The following is an 18,690-nucleotide window of genomic DNA, read 5'->3' as shown; positions in this document are numbered from 1 at the left end:
TTTTGTCATTTAGTAAACTTTATAGATTTCAACCTTATTATTCCTTCTTGAGTCTCTTTAACAAGAACTTAGATTAATGTATGAATTGAATAGTGATTGTGTGACCTATATGAGGGAACAACCAGTGATACCCTTGGTAGTAATATCAAATGATAGCCTATAGTGATGTCATCAGGATACACATACACCGGTAGGCAGTGGCCCACCTTACCGTGACCACGATGAGGTCACCCAGAATTTATAGTTTACCCACCTCTTTTTTTTACCACTTCACCTCTGCACATGACCAGGGCTCTGTACAAATAAACCTGACTGTCTTACCTTATCTAACAAGCACAAACTATTAATATTGAATATGAATGGCAAGACAACTAACGCTGTGATGTCACAAGTAACAGCACTGCAAGATGGCAGAAAAGTAGCTACAAAAGGTATATCAGGACTTCTTTTCTTTTATTTTAAATGTTTACATTTTAGTATTCATTATATAATTGTCGGTTATAGAGGTAAGACAATTTAATAAATTATGCTAACTTGAAAAACTGCTTCATACTTCAAGATATTGCAAGATGATGCTGGCTGGCTGATGCTTCAAATGTACATGGATTACTGGAGTTCAGCTTTCTTTGACAGTCTCAGGTTTTGGAGGGCACTAACAATTCAAGGCTCAATGAATAATGACCCCGTAATGAAGAAAAGAACATAATCAGGAAAACTAATATTTTACATTTAGTGTCACAAAATTTTTGCATGTATCTGATATGAGAGTAAATTTGGTGTGGATTTGTTTAATTTTGTATTTTTTTTTCTCCTTAAGAAAATTTATTCTAAAAAATAATTTATAAATAAATAAGCCATCTGTAGATTTCCAGTGGTTTCAATATATCAGGACAATCTCTTTCAGGACAATCAAAAAAATTTGACATAAGTTATGGTAGACAGTAAAGATATATAATATAATATGATATAATATAATATAAATGATTTTAAAAGTTGTAATAAAACAAAATATTACTAGAATATGTTGTACAACAAAATACTGTTTAAATCTTTCTGCTTAAAAATGTAATGTTTAATTCAGTGTGTTACAAATTTATTTGTAATTATTTGTAAAATCTTCTAGCAAATTGTTCCAAAGTAATCCTACACCTTTTTCTTTATTTCTTTACTTATTAATAGGTTTTTTTTATTTATTTTTTTATTTATTTTTTATTTATTTTTTATTTTGTTTGTCAGTGCATCACTGGGTATGCAAATAATGCAGTTCTTGTATACTAGTTTCATTTATTTTGAATGTAGTTACTTGTCAAATATTATTATACTTTTAACTGAGCGCCCAAAGCTTCTGTCAGTAAGTCTGTATTTGCTGACAAAGCGGGGCTGACGTGCTGTCTGTTGTCTTACCTGTAATCACAGGAGACTGTCAGAGCGTTGACCCGACAGTTGCGTGAGTTTCCCCCCTACAGAGTCACAACGGCAGGGAGCTGCATGAGCTGCAGCACTGATAAACACCCAATGAAGTGATATCACGGACAGAAAAGCAAATGCATCCCAGATGGCAGGTGGTTGAGCGGGCAGATGGCACTGACTTCGCCTTACAGTCATGGCAAACAGTCAGACCTACGTGGAATATGTTTTTTTTTTTTGTACTTGTACACACTTTCAAGTTTAATTAATAAGCAGTTGGATCCAGTGAGAATTGTGGACAGCATGTGTTTACATCTTCACTGTGACGTCTCAGTCCGTTTTTTTTTTTTTTTTTTTCATAAATAAATAAGTACATGTAAGAGCCCGCTGACATCAAACTAGAAAATACAAATTGCAGTGATCATCAAAATGCACAACTGAACAATTCATCTACATGCATGTCTTGCCTGCTGTTTGTTACAACATAAAATAATGCATGTTCCACAGCGAGAAGGAATAAAAATATATCTAAGTTGGTGCATAATGTTAGATTTGATTGTTCTATCAGTAGAAAAATAGAGAACTGCGATTAAAACTGATAACTGATTCAGACTGGTAAAGTGAGATTGTGTCTATTTAAACTAATCATTCAAGATGCTAATCATTTGTGAAACAGATTGTGCAGGTGGCGCTTTGTAAATGCAAGTTGTGCTCACCATTTACAGTTTTTTTTGTATTTGTTTGTTTGTAATCTACAAGCAGTTTAAAACATGCCACTGTAGATTATCTCTGCATTTTTTCTATTGACTGTCTTGTGTGAGATTTTCAGTCTTTAAATTTGATCCAATTGTGTTTCCTTTCACAAACCCTTTGCAAAGCACAAACTACTTCATAGTGATGAACATATTATAAAACATGAGTTTTATGTATTTATTGCCATTCCAGCTCAAGGTCAATAAAGGAAGTTTTAAAAGACCAACAAAACTAACAGACATAGGAAAAACTGAGATGTTCTACATGTTTCTAATGTGAAAAAAAAAAAAAAAAAAAATTGCATAACCTTCCGCTTACGTATGTCAATTATACTTATTACAAAGTATTTTTCTCTGGTGTAATGTAGTTCAGCTTCTTAGTCTTTCTGTGAATTTATAATGAGGAAATATGTTCTATGCATTTTTTCTTAACACCACCAGCAGCAGAAGAAGATACCATTTATGGTTTGTCCAGCACATCTTAGCATTGACTGTTTTGTGAACCTGTTGTGATGTTATGCTGATGCAAAGAGCTGTTGTCGAAGGATGGGCTGTGTTGTTACTTAAATACTAAAATTATGTTTACATGGTCTTAAAAGCCTTGGGGGGAGGGAGGGGCTTTTCAATTAAATGGGTGAAAACAATGTGATCTCGCTAACAGAATTTGTTTCTACCACATGTAAATGTACTTACTTCTGCATAGACTATTCAATATGTCATACCGAGGCATTTACTCAGGGCTTCCAACTCTCATGTTCTTACGCCACACGTCTATTATCGTATGCGGTGAAAAAACCACAGTGGAGCAAAGAGGAAATTGATAATATGCGATAGAAAAGATATAGTATATAGTACTGTGCAGCAGCGAGATATTCAGACCAATTGTTGGAAGGTACAACTGACAGCATCTAAAATGTTACATATTTATGTATTGTATAAATAACTTTTTTTAGATGTACACATTTAAATGGGTCAAATGGTGTTGCTAAAAATATTATTTTATTATTTGCTGTTGTTTTACATTTTCCACGTACTGTACATTATAGTATCCCTCTGTTTCTGAAAAGCATTGTTTTTTACAAAGCTCATCGTTCTGAAAAGCGAGGTGTGCTCTGATTGGCCAGCTATCCTGTGTGTAGTGATTGACCGAATGCCTCAAGCATTTAACGGAAATGTTCCACCCCTTAAAAATGTGATACCGTGTCCCGGTCAGAAAACAATAAAACCCATTACAAACGAGCCATTTGTTGCATCCAGTGGGGACATAATTACGGATTATAATGATTTATAATGTCTTTTTCTGTATTGCATTGCATTGTGCTGCATAAACATAAAAACATGCCTGCATATGTGATTGGGTAAATTAAAAACAACAAGTGTTCTGCTCTACACTGCTCAAAACTCGCATTTGAATTATAACTGGCAAAATCCTTTACACATGTAAATGTACTTACAGACTGAGAGTAAGAAAAGCCAGCATTGTAGTCTAACATACTGTCCCATGATCAAGAAACAGTCCTCCTTTAAATGTGCTGCACACAACTGAACATTTGGACTGAACTGTTCAGGAACAGTGTTGTAAATACAAATTAACCACTGATTTATAGTCATGTGCTCTTTTGGAAGGCCAAACAATGTATTTTCACTTTCACAATGAAACATACAGCATCTATACAACATGGCGGCGGCAACAATACTACAGCGCAAATCAAAGTTACGCCCCTTCTTTCTTTGCATGAACATTTGGGCGGTGTTATGCAAATCTTTCCACATTGTGACTTAGACATGTGGGCAAAGGAGCGGGAAATGGGGATGCTGCAGCAACCAGTTTTTTTTCTGTGGTCAACTGTTTAACTGTCAGAAAAAAAAAAAAAAAAATTAAATTGCATATCACTAAAAAAATACTGCTATTTTCACATTTTTTTAGGGCGTGGACGAGTCTTAACTTTTTTTTTTAAGGAATATCTCTTTGGGTTTGAGGTGTTAGTCTTTACAACTTTTAGGGTCTTATCTTTCAAGAACAGCTTGTAACACCCCAAAGAGAAAGAAAAACTTGAAAAATCCTTATTTCTGAAGATTGAATTAATGGAATTAATCAGTTGATAAAATTGCATTTATGACCACTGAGATTCTTTTTAATGGCATCTGTTTAATGCCTTTTTGACTTATTTACTAAATTGGACATTTCAAACAAGATTGCAGTTGAAGACTAAATCTTAAAATGAATAACATTTCTCTAGAAAATGTTTTCTCAATATGATGGGAAAGAAAATTCTAAATAAAATTTGCTAGTTTATATCATCTTAAAATTTCAACCAATTAATCTGTGCACAGTAATCTAAATCGTCAGAATGCATTGATTTGTAAGAAACTTAAATTCAAAGCTTTATTCGACAATCTTCAATCATTTAGACTACTTTTGCACCATTTTTGCAATAAACTATTTTGATTATACTTGTGCTTTATTGTGATCTCTTTCATACTGTATATATTCACATTATATTATATTATATTATATTATATTATATTTATACAGAAGTAAGAAATGGTTAGGTCTAGATGCAGGAGTGGTATTAACGGCTAAAAACAATCTATTTAATGGCAATATAGACTATTGTGACTTTTTTTTTTTTGATGATGATGATGATGATGATGATGATGATTAGAGTTTACAGCTCAATCAATCAACAAAACAAAACACATTTTTTAAGTGTGTTCATTAATGCACTCAATACTTGGTCAGAGATCCTTTAGCACAAATGACAGCATCAGTGAGGTGTGGCATGGATATACTGTGACTCAGCCTGTGGCACTGCTGAGTCACAGTATATATTGCAAATGGTTATACAGTATGTTTGGGGGTAGGGTTAAGGGATCAAAAATATAATTATAAAATGGTATAAAAAGAAGAAAAAAGAAAGAAGAAAAAATATATAAAGAAAATATATTTACATAATAATAATAATAATAATAATAATAATAATAATTATTATTATTATTATTATTATTATTATTATTATTTTGTATAGCTAAATATAATGTTTACATTTTATGTCCATAATACATTTCATTATCTAGCCAAACATAAAAATAAATAAAAAATCAGGTAAAAAAAAGAAAGTATGTTTTTGTACCTGTAGATATTACATACTAATACCAATGCATAGACAGTAAGACAGGACTGGTTAAAAAGCCAGGAAACTGCCATGTTAAACTAACCTTAAAATAATATTAAAATTATAAAACATGTAGCTTGATATTTATAAATATCCGTTTATTAATAGTGCAATGCGGTCTCATTTGAAATATGAGAGATGTAGGAACAAGAAATGTAACACATCTCTACTCAACGACAGGCATGTTTCCTCTGTTTGGACTTCTGATCCTGCGTATCATATTGTTTGTATTGAATGTCAATTACAAATTCAGTCATATGTATTGGGTTTCAACTGCAGCCCGAGCTGCATATCTACAACACAGCATTGTTGGTCATGATAAACACGTCCTAACACTGTTGCTGTGTCCCAGAGAAATCAATTTAATGGTGACATCCAAAGTGGAAACACATTCTTTTATTCTCTAACTTCCTGGAAATCGCTCAGATCCTGACACAGTCCAGATACACCATACATCATTCTGCTCTTGGGACGCGCAAAATGACTCGGAGCACTGCGTGTGAAGTCTGTAGTGTTATCCTTGCAGTTCTATAGGTTGTTTGTTGGATTAAACACTGTCAGTGCATTCTAAATATAAATTGGATAGTGCAAAAAGCATTTTTTTAATGCATTATGATCAACATTCTTCTTTGCAATTCACTCAATCTTCATTGATTGAGTTCTAGTCCTTTTTTTTTCGAAATTGCATTCTTTTGAATACTTGGTGACCATTAAAAATGTATGTCCTATATAATGACCTAATATCAACTCCTCTCCCATGGTATAGAGTGTCCATTGGATGTGCATTTTTGTCATCTTGCCGGAAGTGAATTTGAACATAATCACCTTTTTACATATACCGTTCTTCGCTATACAGTGGAGAAGTATGCATATTTAAATACAGCCTTACTCCACAATCATTAAATCAGTCATGAGTTGAGTAATATCCAATACCGAGGTCATTGGTGTTGATTCTAATAAATAATGTTCATCGGAGTGTAAATCTTCTGTAATTTTGACACACATACATCGGTGCACACAATATTGACAAGGTGGCCCGTTCAGTACACATTAAATTATTTAAGAGACTCAAATGTGCATGTGGTCCCATTCTGCTGCTGAAAATTGTTCAGTGCACAGCTGTGATTGCTGGTATTTTGATGGAACAAACTGTAATAAATATTGTGTATTTGTGATTGCTTTTAATCTCCCCTGGGCATGATGTTTAGAGATGTGTGTACATACAATCTCACACAGCTACACAATGGATGGCTAAACTGCATGTTTGAGTGTGTCTAAACTAGCACATTTGTATTTGTGGCAAAGAAAATGGGAGGAGAAAGGAGTGTCTGTTTATTGTAGAAACAAACAGTAAACTCTCATGCGATGGGTATGCCATGTGTTTGTTTCAAGGGTCGATTGGTACAATTTATTTATTTATTTATTTTTTAAGGTTTGTCTGTTTCCCTGGACAGAGCATGAAGATCTGGTTGTTTGGGGGGGCTCTCATTTTCTTCTGAGTAAAAAAAAAAAAAAAACTCCATGCATCAAACACCAGATCCTACAAACTAAACAGTGTTGTTCCATCAACACTTCAGAATGGATGTTTTGATGAATAAAATCATTCATTCCAATTTGTAAATTGTTGAGAAAAACTCCCACCCACAGCGCATGGGAAACTGGATTGTGTGCGTGCATTTAAATTAAATATCGTCACAATATTTTAAGCTCTTTTTTTCACATGAAAATGGCATCTGTTACTTGCACTTTTTCATATCAAGATTACTGTGACTGTGGCAGCAGGAGCAGGGCTGGGTGGTGTATATATATATATATATATATATATATATATATATATATATATATATATATATATATAAACTATATCGTGTAATGGTAGAATTGTGTCAGCCGGTAGATATTTGGCTGCATCATTTATACTGCTGTAGATATTTGTGCAGCTATCACTGGGCAGCACTGCTTTACACTATTGACACATGATAGTGATAAGAGAAACAATTAATAATATAAAAATAAAGAGCTGGATAGGTCCCAAACAGTTCAAGATGAAGGAGAATGTGTTATTAAAAGGTGTCAGGCAAATAAATAAATAAAAACATAAATAAAATGAATCGCACCATGCTGCATTCATTTATAATTCAATGCACGTGCAGTGTGTATTGGCTATTTTACAGTGGTTTCAAATGTGGCGTGAAAATGGCATCTGTATCATATAGAAGAGAGTATACCTACAAATACTCAACTCCTGTATATAAATAATGGCATTCTAATGAGTAAATGCTGACAATTAATGTAAAAAATGAATAATACTTAGTGATATTTCTGATATTAAGGTTAGGTTATGTATTTATTATTATTAATATTTTAACAGAAATGTGCTATCTTCTTGTGGTCTTCTTTTAGACCAGGGTGTTTATTTTCTTGCGAGATCTGGCAACAATGAACTGATTGATATCAATGAGAAGTACCTTATCTTCACGTGAGGTAAACTGATGCTGTAGTTCTGTAAAGAGAAGGATTTCGGTAACGGTAAACTCCCACACCGCTGTCTAATGCCCTGTCCGTTTGCCCAGAGGAACTCACGAGAGGGTGACCAGCAGAGGGAAGTGTTTTACTACTTCCACCTCCTCAATCACCTCACATTCTGTCACACTGACTGTCCAACCTGACATGGATTTATGAAGTATGAAGAGTTACGACTGTTAACAAATTATAAAGTTAGATCAAATGTTAATTGACAAGGCGAGTAAAGCAACGCGTTGACTTCAAACCTCAGCGTTGTGACCGCAAAGTCTCTTAAAAGTTGACCAGTGAGTGTTGGCTAAATTTAATGTAGAATAAAATAGGCAGTCGGTGAATAAAACAAGTTTTTCTCATCAACATTTTACCTCACAAATGTCCATTTCATGATGATCTTCCGGTTTATCACGCAGAAAATGTTAAGCATATATTTTTCATCACGTCTGCGAATTTAATCCTCCCCTCAGAGTCAACTTTGCGCAATGGCGACTAAATCAGTGTTGCCAGATGTCAATAGTGTGCAGCTATTGCTGCCCCATCTCTTTCTTTCTCAGATATTATGGATCATCGAGATTTGTTTTATTATTTTATTTCATGTTTTGTATTGCGTAAAATAATCAGTGCATTTGTAAGAGAGGGACTGCATGGCAAGTCCTGTTCACAATTACAGTTTCTAGTTTGCCTTTGTGCTTTTCCATGCTATCCTGTATCAGATAGTTGGCCATTGCACTCTTACTGGTATTTGTCCATCATGTTGCTGCTTATTTACATACAGTTGTGCTTGTGCCGTTAGTCAAGTCAGCCAAAATCGCTAACTCTTTACTGAATATGAATGATGTCAAGTAAATTGCTTGGTCTTTTGAAGTTACTGTAAGTATGAACACCATTACAAATTGTCACAACATTAAAAACATCACATAGTGGTGTGGCTAAAAAAAGTCATTGGGTAGGCTATATTTGTCAGCTGCTATTTATTTGTGTACCAGCAAACCTAAGAAACCTGCCTGTGTGTTGGGGAAATAATCCACAAATACTGTAGACCATCATTGTTCATACAAGCTAAAACAAGAACAGAGCCGCTTAATATAAGCGGACATGGCAACAATGGACTAAATCCTCCTACTCGCGCTTCAAGATAGTGTAAGCCCCGCCCTGTTCTGATGTCACCCTGATTCGGATCTTTCTGCTCGCGCTGGTATCAGCTACACTAGAACAGTTCAGGTTGTGGCAGCAGTGCCAGGAGTGCGCCTAACCACGGAATTGTTGCCATATTCTGGAGAATCAGTCCGTTTTCTCGGAGAACAAAACAAAAAACAAATAATAAATATAAAAATACTTGGAACGGATCTCACGTCCATTGATACATCTTCAGCACCCAACTAAAAAATAATCTGATAATCCCCAGACTCTCAAACTGGAACAGACCGGGACCGTTGGGACTTTCTAGGACATATTCTGATTACTACTGCGCAAAAAAAGTACAGAAGAATCGTATTATACCTACTTGTATTGTGGAGCAAACGGATCGGATGCATTAAACGCCCCGTTATCCAGGGCACTATACACTTCTGTTTCGAGTGGGTTGAACAGCCGCACTGGATTCAACGCTTGGGATGCGGGATCCCTGAACTTATCTGCTTCTTATGCACCTCGTCGAGCGGACTTTTCATCTGCAGAATCAGTGAGAGTCGATGCGTATCTTATAGTCGGGCTTTGGATTTGATCTAGATTGCTGGCTGTAAACTCTCCTGCAGAAGTTGCACTGAATACAGTTTTATTAACAGTTGACTTTCTGTCGTATAGTGAAGGGTGGACAGAGGTGGATTGTGTTGAAGTTGCATGAATCACCGGATCGCTCTTTGCAGATCGCGATATATCAGATCGGATATTTGGCGCAAGGCGTGAAGAGCGATGGCGATGCTGGCGACTTTTTGGATAGTCCTGCTGGTCGCGTTAAACGCTCCAGGTAAGTCCATGAGCTCCATTGAAGCTTGTTTGGTCAGTCAGGAGTCTCAAAAAGACTCAACCGATCTATGCATGGTTCATAACTGTGTAAAGTTAAACTAAACAATGTCATGATACAGTGTTGCCATAATTAAGATAAATGAACTCAAACTGAACGCGTGAAATCATAAAATGCAGGCAGATGGCGATAGTGGTGCTAGAATATGTGTGCTGCTTGTTAGTTGTGAATTATTGGAGAGCTCAGGTAAGATCCTATAAGGGTACAGAAAGATGAGTAAATTAGTTTTCAGGAAATAAAGGGTATTCATGCTTACACACAAAAGTGATTATTGTGATTAGTGTATGTCTTTATTTAGTTATTTATTGGGTTATTTATTTGACGGTAGCCTATCATTTGACGCCAGATATCAAATGAGTGGCTTAGATGAGAAGGATCAAGTATCCCGAAGCGATGAATCATTCTCGTCACAAATTGATATGGAAATAGCTGCTGCTTTAATCATTACATAAACATTTTGTATCAGGTGTTTACTGTTTGAAAAAAAAAAAAAAAAAAAAAAAAAAAATATATATATATATATATATATATATATATATATATATATATATATATATATATATATATATATATATATATATATAAATATATACGTACATATTGTTAAAATATAAAACATTAAAAAAAAAAAAAAACAAAAACAAAAAAAAAACCGCAGTTATAACTAGAATGCACCTCTTGATGTCTGCAAACTGTAAAAAGTAACTAGGGCATATTTCTGTTATCATTATTTATTATACTGTTAATAAATTAGCTATTTCTGGGGAAAAAAAAAAAATATTTGCATCATTCATATCACCTTTGTTTGTTATCATTGGTCTATAAAGTGAACACTGAACAATGCAATCAATTGAACTTAAATAATAATAATAATAAAAATAATAATTGTTTTGTGTGTGTGTGTGTGTCAAATTGCACACAAATATTTTATTTAAGCATTAAAATTAGCTGCATTTCTTTCTTTCCTTTTTCTCCCATGACTCAACATTCTGTTTATTTATTTATTGTAATAACCAATTAATGCTGGCAATTAATACAGTTCATAATGTTCTGAGGTGTAGCAGCTATTGTTGTAGTCAACAATGGTTTGCAATTAGTGAACTTTCTCTTGGCTGCCAGATTAAAGCACTTGCTTTGTCTGTGATTGATATATGGGTGTGACTCCTCTGTGAAGATCAGAGAAGCTGCCCTTCCTCGTTCATCCCCTCTACCTGAACCTTCCTTCCTGTGAAACAAATGCAACACATGGAGTGACACAATAACCTGATTTAAACAGACAGTCCCCCTTTAAAAAGCATCCTGTTCTTTTATCAGCAAGAGTATTCAATTCATGTGCATCCCCCAGAGTCTCTAACAGTACTACTTTTGGCCCAGCGTTAGGTGACTTTTAATAAACCGCTCTTGAGAGTATATTTTCCAATCAATACTGCACTGCTGACCTCTAATGTTGTAAACAAACCGTCTGATGTATTGGCTGGTCTTAGAGCACATCTCTGGCCTGCCCCCAGTGGCTCTGTAGAGGAAGTTAATCCAGTCAAAACAGCTTTTAGGGGCCAGCTGAGTGAAAGGCTTATATGATAACACTTTCATTGGGTGATTATTCCTTGTATCATCTCACTTTTAACACTCTCAAATGATGGAGAGAATATCATTTCAATGATGTTTTGCTTCTCAATGTACTGCTGCTCTTTGGAGTGATAGAATGCTTTTGATTTTATCGCAAAGTTTTTTGTCATATATGGCACCTTGTACTGTTGCAAATATCTTAGCTTGAACATGTTGCCTTTGGCGTGACTCCAGAAACAGAACAGCCTTGTTTGAACCACACAGTGGATAAATGTTTGTTCGTCTCAAAGGGCTGCTTTCAGATTAAGTTCTTGTAGACTTTTGTTATGTAATCTAAACTTGCATGGCAAGATGATACAGGATCTAGAGCTAGAATTCTGCCCAAGCAAAATTGTCGATGGTAGCACACAGTATTAACAGAGTCAGCAAATTTGAGCATTTGTTCCTGTGGGTAAGTTATGACTTCAGAAAAAAATTATCTGGCCTGCGTTTCCCACTGTTAGCAATGACGGCTAACTTAACATAGCAAAATATTTCACCTTCTTGACATTAATGACATGCACAGAACTATTAATTTCTTCCCAGGCTATAATTTAAGACTTCAAAGTCGTACAGAATAAAATCCCAGGGCTTTTTTTATACAAAAAGTCACAAAGATCCGTTCAGACAAGATCCTTGAGCAAACAAACCCAAGCATGCCCTGTTGACAAGACACCTTGCAAATCTAAATGATATACACAAGCTGGGCACACTGAACACATCCCTCTTTGTTCACCTCTGCACAGTATTTACTAGACACTTGCCATGCAATTAACAGCTGGAATAGGGGTCTTGGAAGACATCTGGTTATTGTTTCTCCTTCTGAAGCAAAGCAATCACTCAGCATAAATAAACTCTATGTGCACATGTACATGTCAGAGCTGGCAGGGCTGCCCTCTGTCTGCATTCGCAAACACATGCAGCTACACGTACAGCTGAATGCTTAATGCTGTTTCGAAATCAAGTAAAATAATGAAGCGTAATGAATTATATTGATGCTGTGATTCGACGCCAAAGGCCCTTCCATTGAAAAGCATGGACAGAAGTGTTGAAATATATAATGTTATCTGCTCTGAGAGTTACACCCCCATTTTTGCCAAGTTAGAACCCGCCAGACTAATCTATTAATAGGACAATTTGCATCGTGTTGATTGTAATGCAGCCAGAGGAATTAATCGGGTGCATTGATAAAGCCTGAAATGGCTCAGCACTAGCCCAGATCAGTCAATAGATTGACACGTTATGAACTCGCAAGCTTTTTTTCAAAGCAATGTTCACCCAAAAATTGAGATTCTGTCATGATTTACTGAGCCTCGTGCATTTCTGAACATGTGTAACACTTTATTTTGGGAAATGTAATGGTCAGTAGTCATGAAATCTGTTTGCCAACATTTTCAAAATATGTTCTTTTGTATTCCACATGCAAGTCTTGCAGGTTTGGAATAACATGAGAGTGGGTAAATGATTTTGGGTGAACTATCTCTTGTACTTTGTTTAATAGGGCTCTTATACTTTAACATGATGGTTTTCTTCCAGGAATACAAAAATGCTGCTTTAAAGCAAGTATGGTAAATTTAACCAACACATGTTGGGCTGTGATACAGCATGCCTGTGCTGCAATTCCCCTTGTTCATATAAAAACAGATCTAAATCTTCTTTGTGGCTAAAATTCTTCAACAAAGCAAAAAGATGGAAGACAAGAGTAATGGAACGGACTGTGCAGTTTGATAGTGATTACATGACTTACAACTCTCCCTTTAGAGTAAAACAGATGCTACATGGATAATTTTGTCTAACCTCCATTGTTTGGCGAACCATCATTCGTAAATCATAATTTCCTCCAGTGATACCTTTTTAGCAGTACCTTTTCTATTTACAGAATGGAAAACGTTTTAAAGCTCAGAAGTAAGCATTCATCATGGTTTGGCCCGGTTTAAGGAGTACTTCATGGAGGAGCTCTGATCTATACCTTAATTATTTGAACCCACCACAAACATCAATTTTACTAAGAAGGCTGGTTCAAGGTGGAATACCCATGAAAATGGTTTGTGAGTGTGTGTCGCAATCAGCAGAGTTAATCTAGGGTAGAAAAAAAATGGCTAAATGCCAAAAAATGTTTTTTTCAGCTGTTTCTAAAGCACTTTCAACTACTGCATGTACAATATGAAAGGTGGTTTTATCAGGGAAATTTATGTACGAAATATGTTCAATATAGATGCTGAATTGCTTCAAGAATTGATTCAATCAAAAAAAATTCTGGTGCGTTTTGTGTGTGTGTGTGTGTGTGTTGGTGTGTGTATATATATATATATATATATATAAAATAAGCACAGTAACTTCTTTATTTCCCTTTCTTTGAAATAATGTGCAATGATGAAATGTTCAATATTGTGATTAGAATGAAAAATCAATAGGGTCAATTCTGATTTCAGGTCTACTTTAATATTTTACTAACCAGAACGTCACACAATAGAACTAATACCCGGTTGGCCTTTCCTTACCCATGAGTCCTCTTTCCTCAGAGCACGACAACTGATTCTGTGCGTTCTGCTCTTTGATCACAAAGTCTTGCCTGATTTGTGTAGAGATGATCCTGTGGTTCATGTAAAAGATCAGGATTATTTTCCTGGCTGGAGGAATCGTGTTTGAAGTGGTTCAATCAGAGAGAGAAGAAGAACATCTTGTGATATCCCCCCCTTGCGTGTTTTGATTATCCCATTGACTGTGAAAGCCATATTTGAGTGGCATTTTAAATTTGTGAGTTTTGCCAATGCTCTCTAAATTGCTGCGATGAGCAATATCAGATCGCCCGGGGTCTTCACGAATGTGCACAAGAAAGAATACAAATCCGTAAAAGAGTTCAGCAAGGGGAAAATATATGTCGTTTGCTGAAAAAAGCTTGGCTCTGTTTCACGTCAAATGGCTTTACGCTTTTCTTTATGTGCAACAACAGGAATTCGGTCATTCAGTTTGAGGCCAAAAGGTCAGCCTATTAATGTCAGCCTGGTTTGAAGGTCTAAGTGATATACAAGCTGTTGTGACCCCAACAATAGATGGCTTAAATGGCAAACAAGTGTGTGTGTGTGTGTGTGTGTGGGGGTGGGTGGGTGTAAAACCATCACTTGCTCCACTCCACCCATGAGAAACTAGGGTAAATTCAGGCAGATGGTTAACACTCCTCAATTGTATTTCCAAATGTGTTGAAAATCTCTTTTATTCCCAAGTAAACCGTTCATTACTTTTGCATTAGGTAACTCGCTTTGACGTGAGTCCCATAGCATTTTAAACCGTCTTCAGTTCACATAAGAATATATTATGTAAGCGTGAACTGAAATGGTTTGGGTTAAGGGACTCGATTTAAGCAGTTTCCGTCACACTTTGAGGCCCTTTAACACTTTTATAACCGCTTTCTTTGACTGTGTTTAACAATGAGGTGCATTAAAAAAGCCACTTTCTATTTATTGATTTCATCTGTCATTGTCCTCATTCATCGAACTGGAGTTTAGTCATGCATTTTAAATGACTTAAGATGGCAGTTTTATTTATTTATTATTCTACTAAGAGAATTGTGTTATTTCTCCCAGTAACCTTGATTTAATATGCTCTATGCAAACTGTTGTTTTATTTCATTGAATCTGGCCTTGTTCAGTATTAAACATTCTTTTCCACGATCCTGTACTGAAGTCTAGTTATCGAAGGCATCTGTTTGCTCTATGCAAATGCTGCAGACTTGGCATAGATGCTGGCTCCTTTGTAGACACGATTTAAGGTATCATAGGTGAGCTCCCAACATGAAGCCTGTCCCAAAATATAATTATGTTGCCTTATAATCTAAGGTGATGTCTTGTAGCCCAAAGGAATCATCACACATAAGCTTTTTTATGGAGAGAGCACTCCTACAATGCATTTTGACCAATACAGCAATGTGCAAGTATGCATGAAATCTATTCAGTATTGAAAACTTGCTTAAGAACATTCAGTAGACTGTTTTACCCAATAATTTGTGCATTTTATTTTTAGTGTACCATGTTGTTATGATGGCAAAATGCTAATTACATCTCTCATGCAGATGTCCTAATCATTCGCTTATGGGGGTCAGTTTCAGTTAGTAGCAGTTTTGGAACAGAGCCATTGGTATTGTTATCTGGGTAAATATAGCTTTTAATTACTGCAGTGTAAAACAAAGTAAGGTGTGATTTACAGGTGAGAGAGCAGGTTATCGTATACCCCTCATCATCAAGCAGCTGTGATCTATGGGGTGTGCCCAGCCATTCCTGAAATTAACAATCTAGAAAGCTATTAACATGAACCGTAGTCCTCAGCGGTGCTCAAGATGAAATTGACTGTGCCAAAACAGCAGCAGCATACTATATCCATTAGGCTTCAGTGAGCAGTGTACATTGTCTGCACAAATGTAAGAGATCACAAAAAAAAAAGCATCATTCAAATATGTCACACTAGATGATAGTCCGTGTAGTTCTGTTTTACAGTTGTGTCGATGGGTACTTGCCTCCAGTCCTTCATCATGATGAGAACATGGTTGCAAAGGTGAGGTTTTCACAGCAGAGTATACATGAATTAGCTGTTTGTCAGTGGCGACACTTTTGAATTCTTCAGATACACTGAAAAAGAGCTGTTTTAGATTTGAAGAGCTGGAAATGATAAAGAAAAGTGCTGTGTGTGGGGTTTTCAAAAAACTAGATTTCTGTCATTATTAGTAGATCATGAAAAGTGCGGGATTCAGCAAAATTGATCATGATTATCATCTCGCATCCCAATGGTGACCCCCATTGAAAACCTTGAAGTTGGAAATGATTTATTGTAACTTTCAAAGCAAATTAAAATTGTGTTTTTGCATTGTATTTTAATGTTTAAATTTATTTATTATGATACTAAAAGCTGCTTGTCTGAGGATTGTTGTGACGTCATGATAATTTCCCTTCCGTCATGATAATTTCAATTCCTTTCCCATTGCTGTTTAATAGTCTAAGCTGAGTTGTGCATTCTGGGGATGAGGAAGGCTGGGAACGGTCTATCCAGTATACTCCCTCATATAGATGATTGCCTTTCAGGCTGGTTAAAGCTATTTCCTCAACTCCAAATGCTCATCTTAGTTGGATTAAACATTCTGGGGGAATGAACACTTCCAATGATTGATGAGCATCAAGCGCAGAAATGCAATTATTCAGGATGTGAATTTGTCTAGCTCTGAAATGTAATCCAAGTAATAACTTGGCACCATGCAAACTTGATTCCTCAAAATGTGAATAATCTTGCTTTCAGACACCTTCGGTTTTGTTTACCCACTAGGCTTGTTGCTTATTGGTGCTTACCTTGTGAAAAACTATCTGTGGAGGTTCTGGTATCCAGGATTTAGTTCAAGTAGTTGCTCTCATTTTTGGTTTTGTAATATTTGCTGTATACAAAATGTAGCATTTGATTAGGTTGTTTACCATGGCCAAAAACACTTTTCTTGACTATCTGATTTCAGATGTTTACAATTGGCTCGTTCGGACTGAAATTGGCCCAAATGGTCCACGGTTTCATGTCTTTGAGCTGATTGGCTTGTTACATGCGCCTGCAATTTCCAGTTGAGAAGAGTTCTTATTTGAAGTGGATCTTTAAAAAAAAACGAAAGCCAGATGAAGCAGGGTCATAAAAGAGGACGTTGATCCGAAGCAGGTGTCTCCCAAAGGGTCATGGAGCTTGTAAGGGTGAAAAACCTGCAGAACTCATCAGCCAAACCTCCATAAGCTCTGCTTAACCCCAAGAGGTCACAGGAAAAGTCTTTTATTGCATGTCTCTCTGTCTGTTTGTCTGTCCTCCTTAGAGAGAGATAGTCATAGCTGCCTGACAATGACACATGGCTCTGTGTTTGGCGGGGGCCGCTCACTGGATGGAGTTCTGCTGTGAAAGTGATTATACAGACATTTGGGTTGGATGGTTAAACATTAGCATGCAGATGAGAGCTCCATCCAATTCCCTTGGAGTAGCTGGGTTTATTTGGTACTGGGGTGATGCATGGAAAGCCGCCCCGAGCAAAGGAAGAACAGTGAGAGTGACGGCCAAATAATATTACTATGGTGAATTTACCTCATGGACCACTGCTAGCAACCCCTGCAGACTGTTAATGCAGCATTTAAAATGCTGGTTGGAACTCCTGTGTTGTGCTCAGTGGAAATTTTGATGCAAGCGCAATTAATTTTTGTATCTTATTAATACGGATTAGTCTTTTTTTTTTTTTTTTTTAAGCCAAAAAACGTGAATCTTATTCCTTAACCACCAATAATCAAGTTTAAATAAATACTACCTGTGCTTGCAAAGCTTTTTAGCCTGTTTCTGCCACATAATAATAATAATAATAATAATAATAATAATAATAATAATAATAATAATAATAATAATAATTTTGACTTTTTATTATCTATTATTTATTATTTTTGACTTTGACTTGAGAAAACTGAATTCATATCTTGCAATTATTTTTTAATTATTTTTTTTTTTTTTTTTTTTTTGAATCAAGGAACTCTTAGTGTATATTTTGCAGTTCTAACTTTTCCCTCCTCAGCATTGCAAGAAAAAAAAAATAATAATAATAATTTGTGAGATATAAGAACTGTACAGGTAATTCTGTATGGAAACATGCTTCCATATATATCTGCTTTTGGCACTTTAAAAAGTCTCAAATTGAAAACTGAAGTACGCCAGATTATCATAGTCAGCTGAATCCTTAGTTTACAACCAGCCTGCAAGATGAGAAATTGCCATGTGCATCCTGTGTGCCTCATGATTTGCATATTTTGTGTGCAAAAAAAAAACAAACAAAATAAAAAACACTAATTTATTTATTTATTTTTTTGCCCAGAATTCTTCCTGAGAAGTTTCTTAGTGGTACACAATTTTTTTTTTTTTTCTTAAAAGGCAGTTTCCTTTTTTGTAATGCAAATATGTTGCATCCGCAGGACTTCCGCCGTTGTTTTTCATCTGAGTCTGTAGTGCACATTTAGGCGGTGCTGTCTAGATGTGGCGTAGCCCCTCGATGGTGAATTAAACATGAGTGAGAGCTCCTGATCTAAATAATGGAGTGCATGTGACAGCACAGAGTGTTTCTGCACCGCACAGCTGACTGCACAAATAACACTAAAAACAGAGTAAGTGCTAAATTAACACACATGCGCACACATACAAGCATGTCCTCTTTCTCTTT

At 35.8% G+C, this 18,690-nt stretch overlaps 1 protein-coding gene across 1 annotated transcript in view; it reads left to right on the top strand.

Moving 5' to 3' along the window:
• Window positions 1-9,154: 9,154 nt before the first annotated feature.
• The window catches only part of nectin1b (nectin cell adhesion molecule 1b), a 109,676-nt gene continuing 100,140 nt past the window's right edge, over window positions 9,155-18,690 (top strand). Inside the window, exon 1 of the mRNA XM_026288064.1 lies at window positions 9,155-9,821. Coding sequence (XP_026143849.1) covers window positions 9,767-9,821 — 55 coding nt within the window. The 5' untranslated portion in view covers window positions 9,155-9,766. The remainder of the gene's footprint in view (window positions 9,822-18,690) is intronic.

Source organism: Carassius auratus, chromosome 18 (genome assembly GCF_003368295.1).
Source record: "Carassius auratus strain Wakin chromosome 18, ASM336829v1, whole genome shotgun sequence".
Lineage (NCBI taxonomy): Eukaryota > Metazoa > Chordata > Actinopteri > Cypriniformes > Cyprinidae > Carassius > Carassius auratus.
This window is presented reverse-complemented; position numbering and strand designations above follow the sequence as displayed.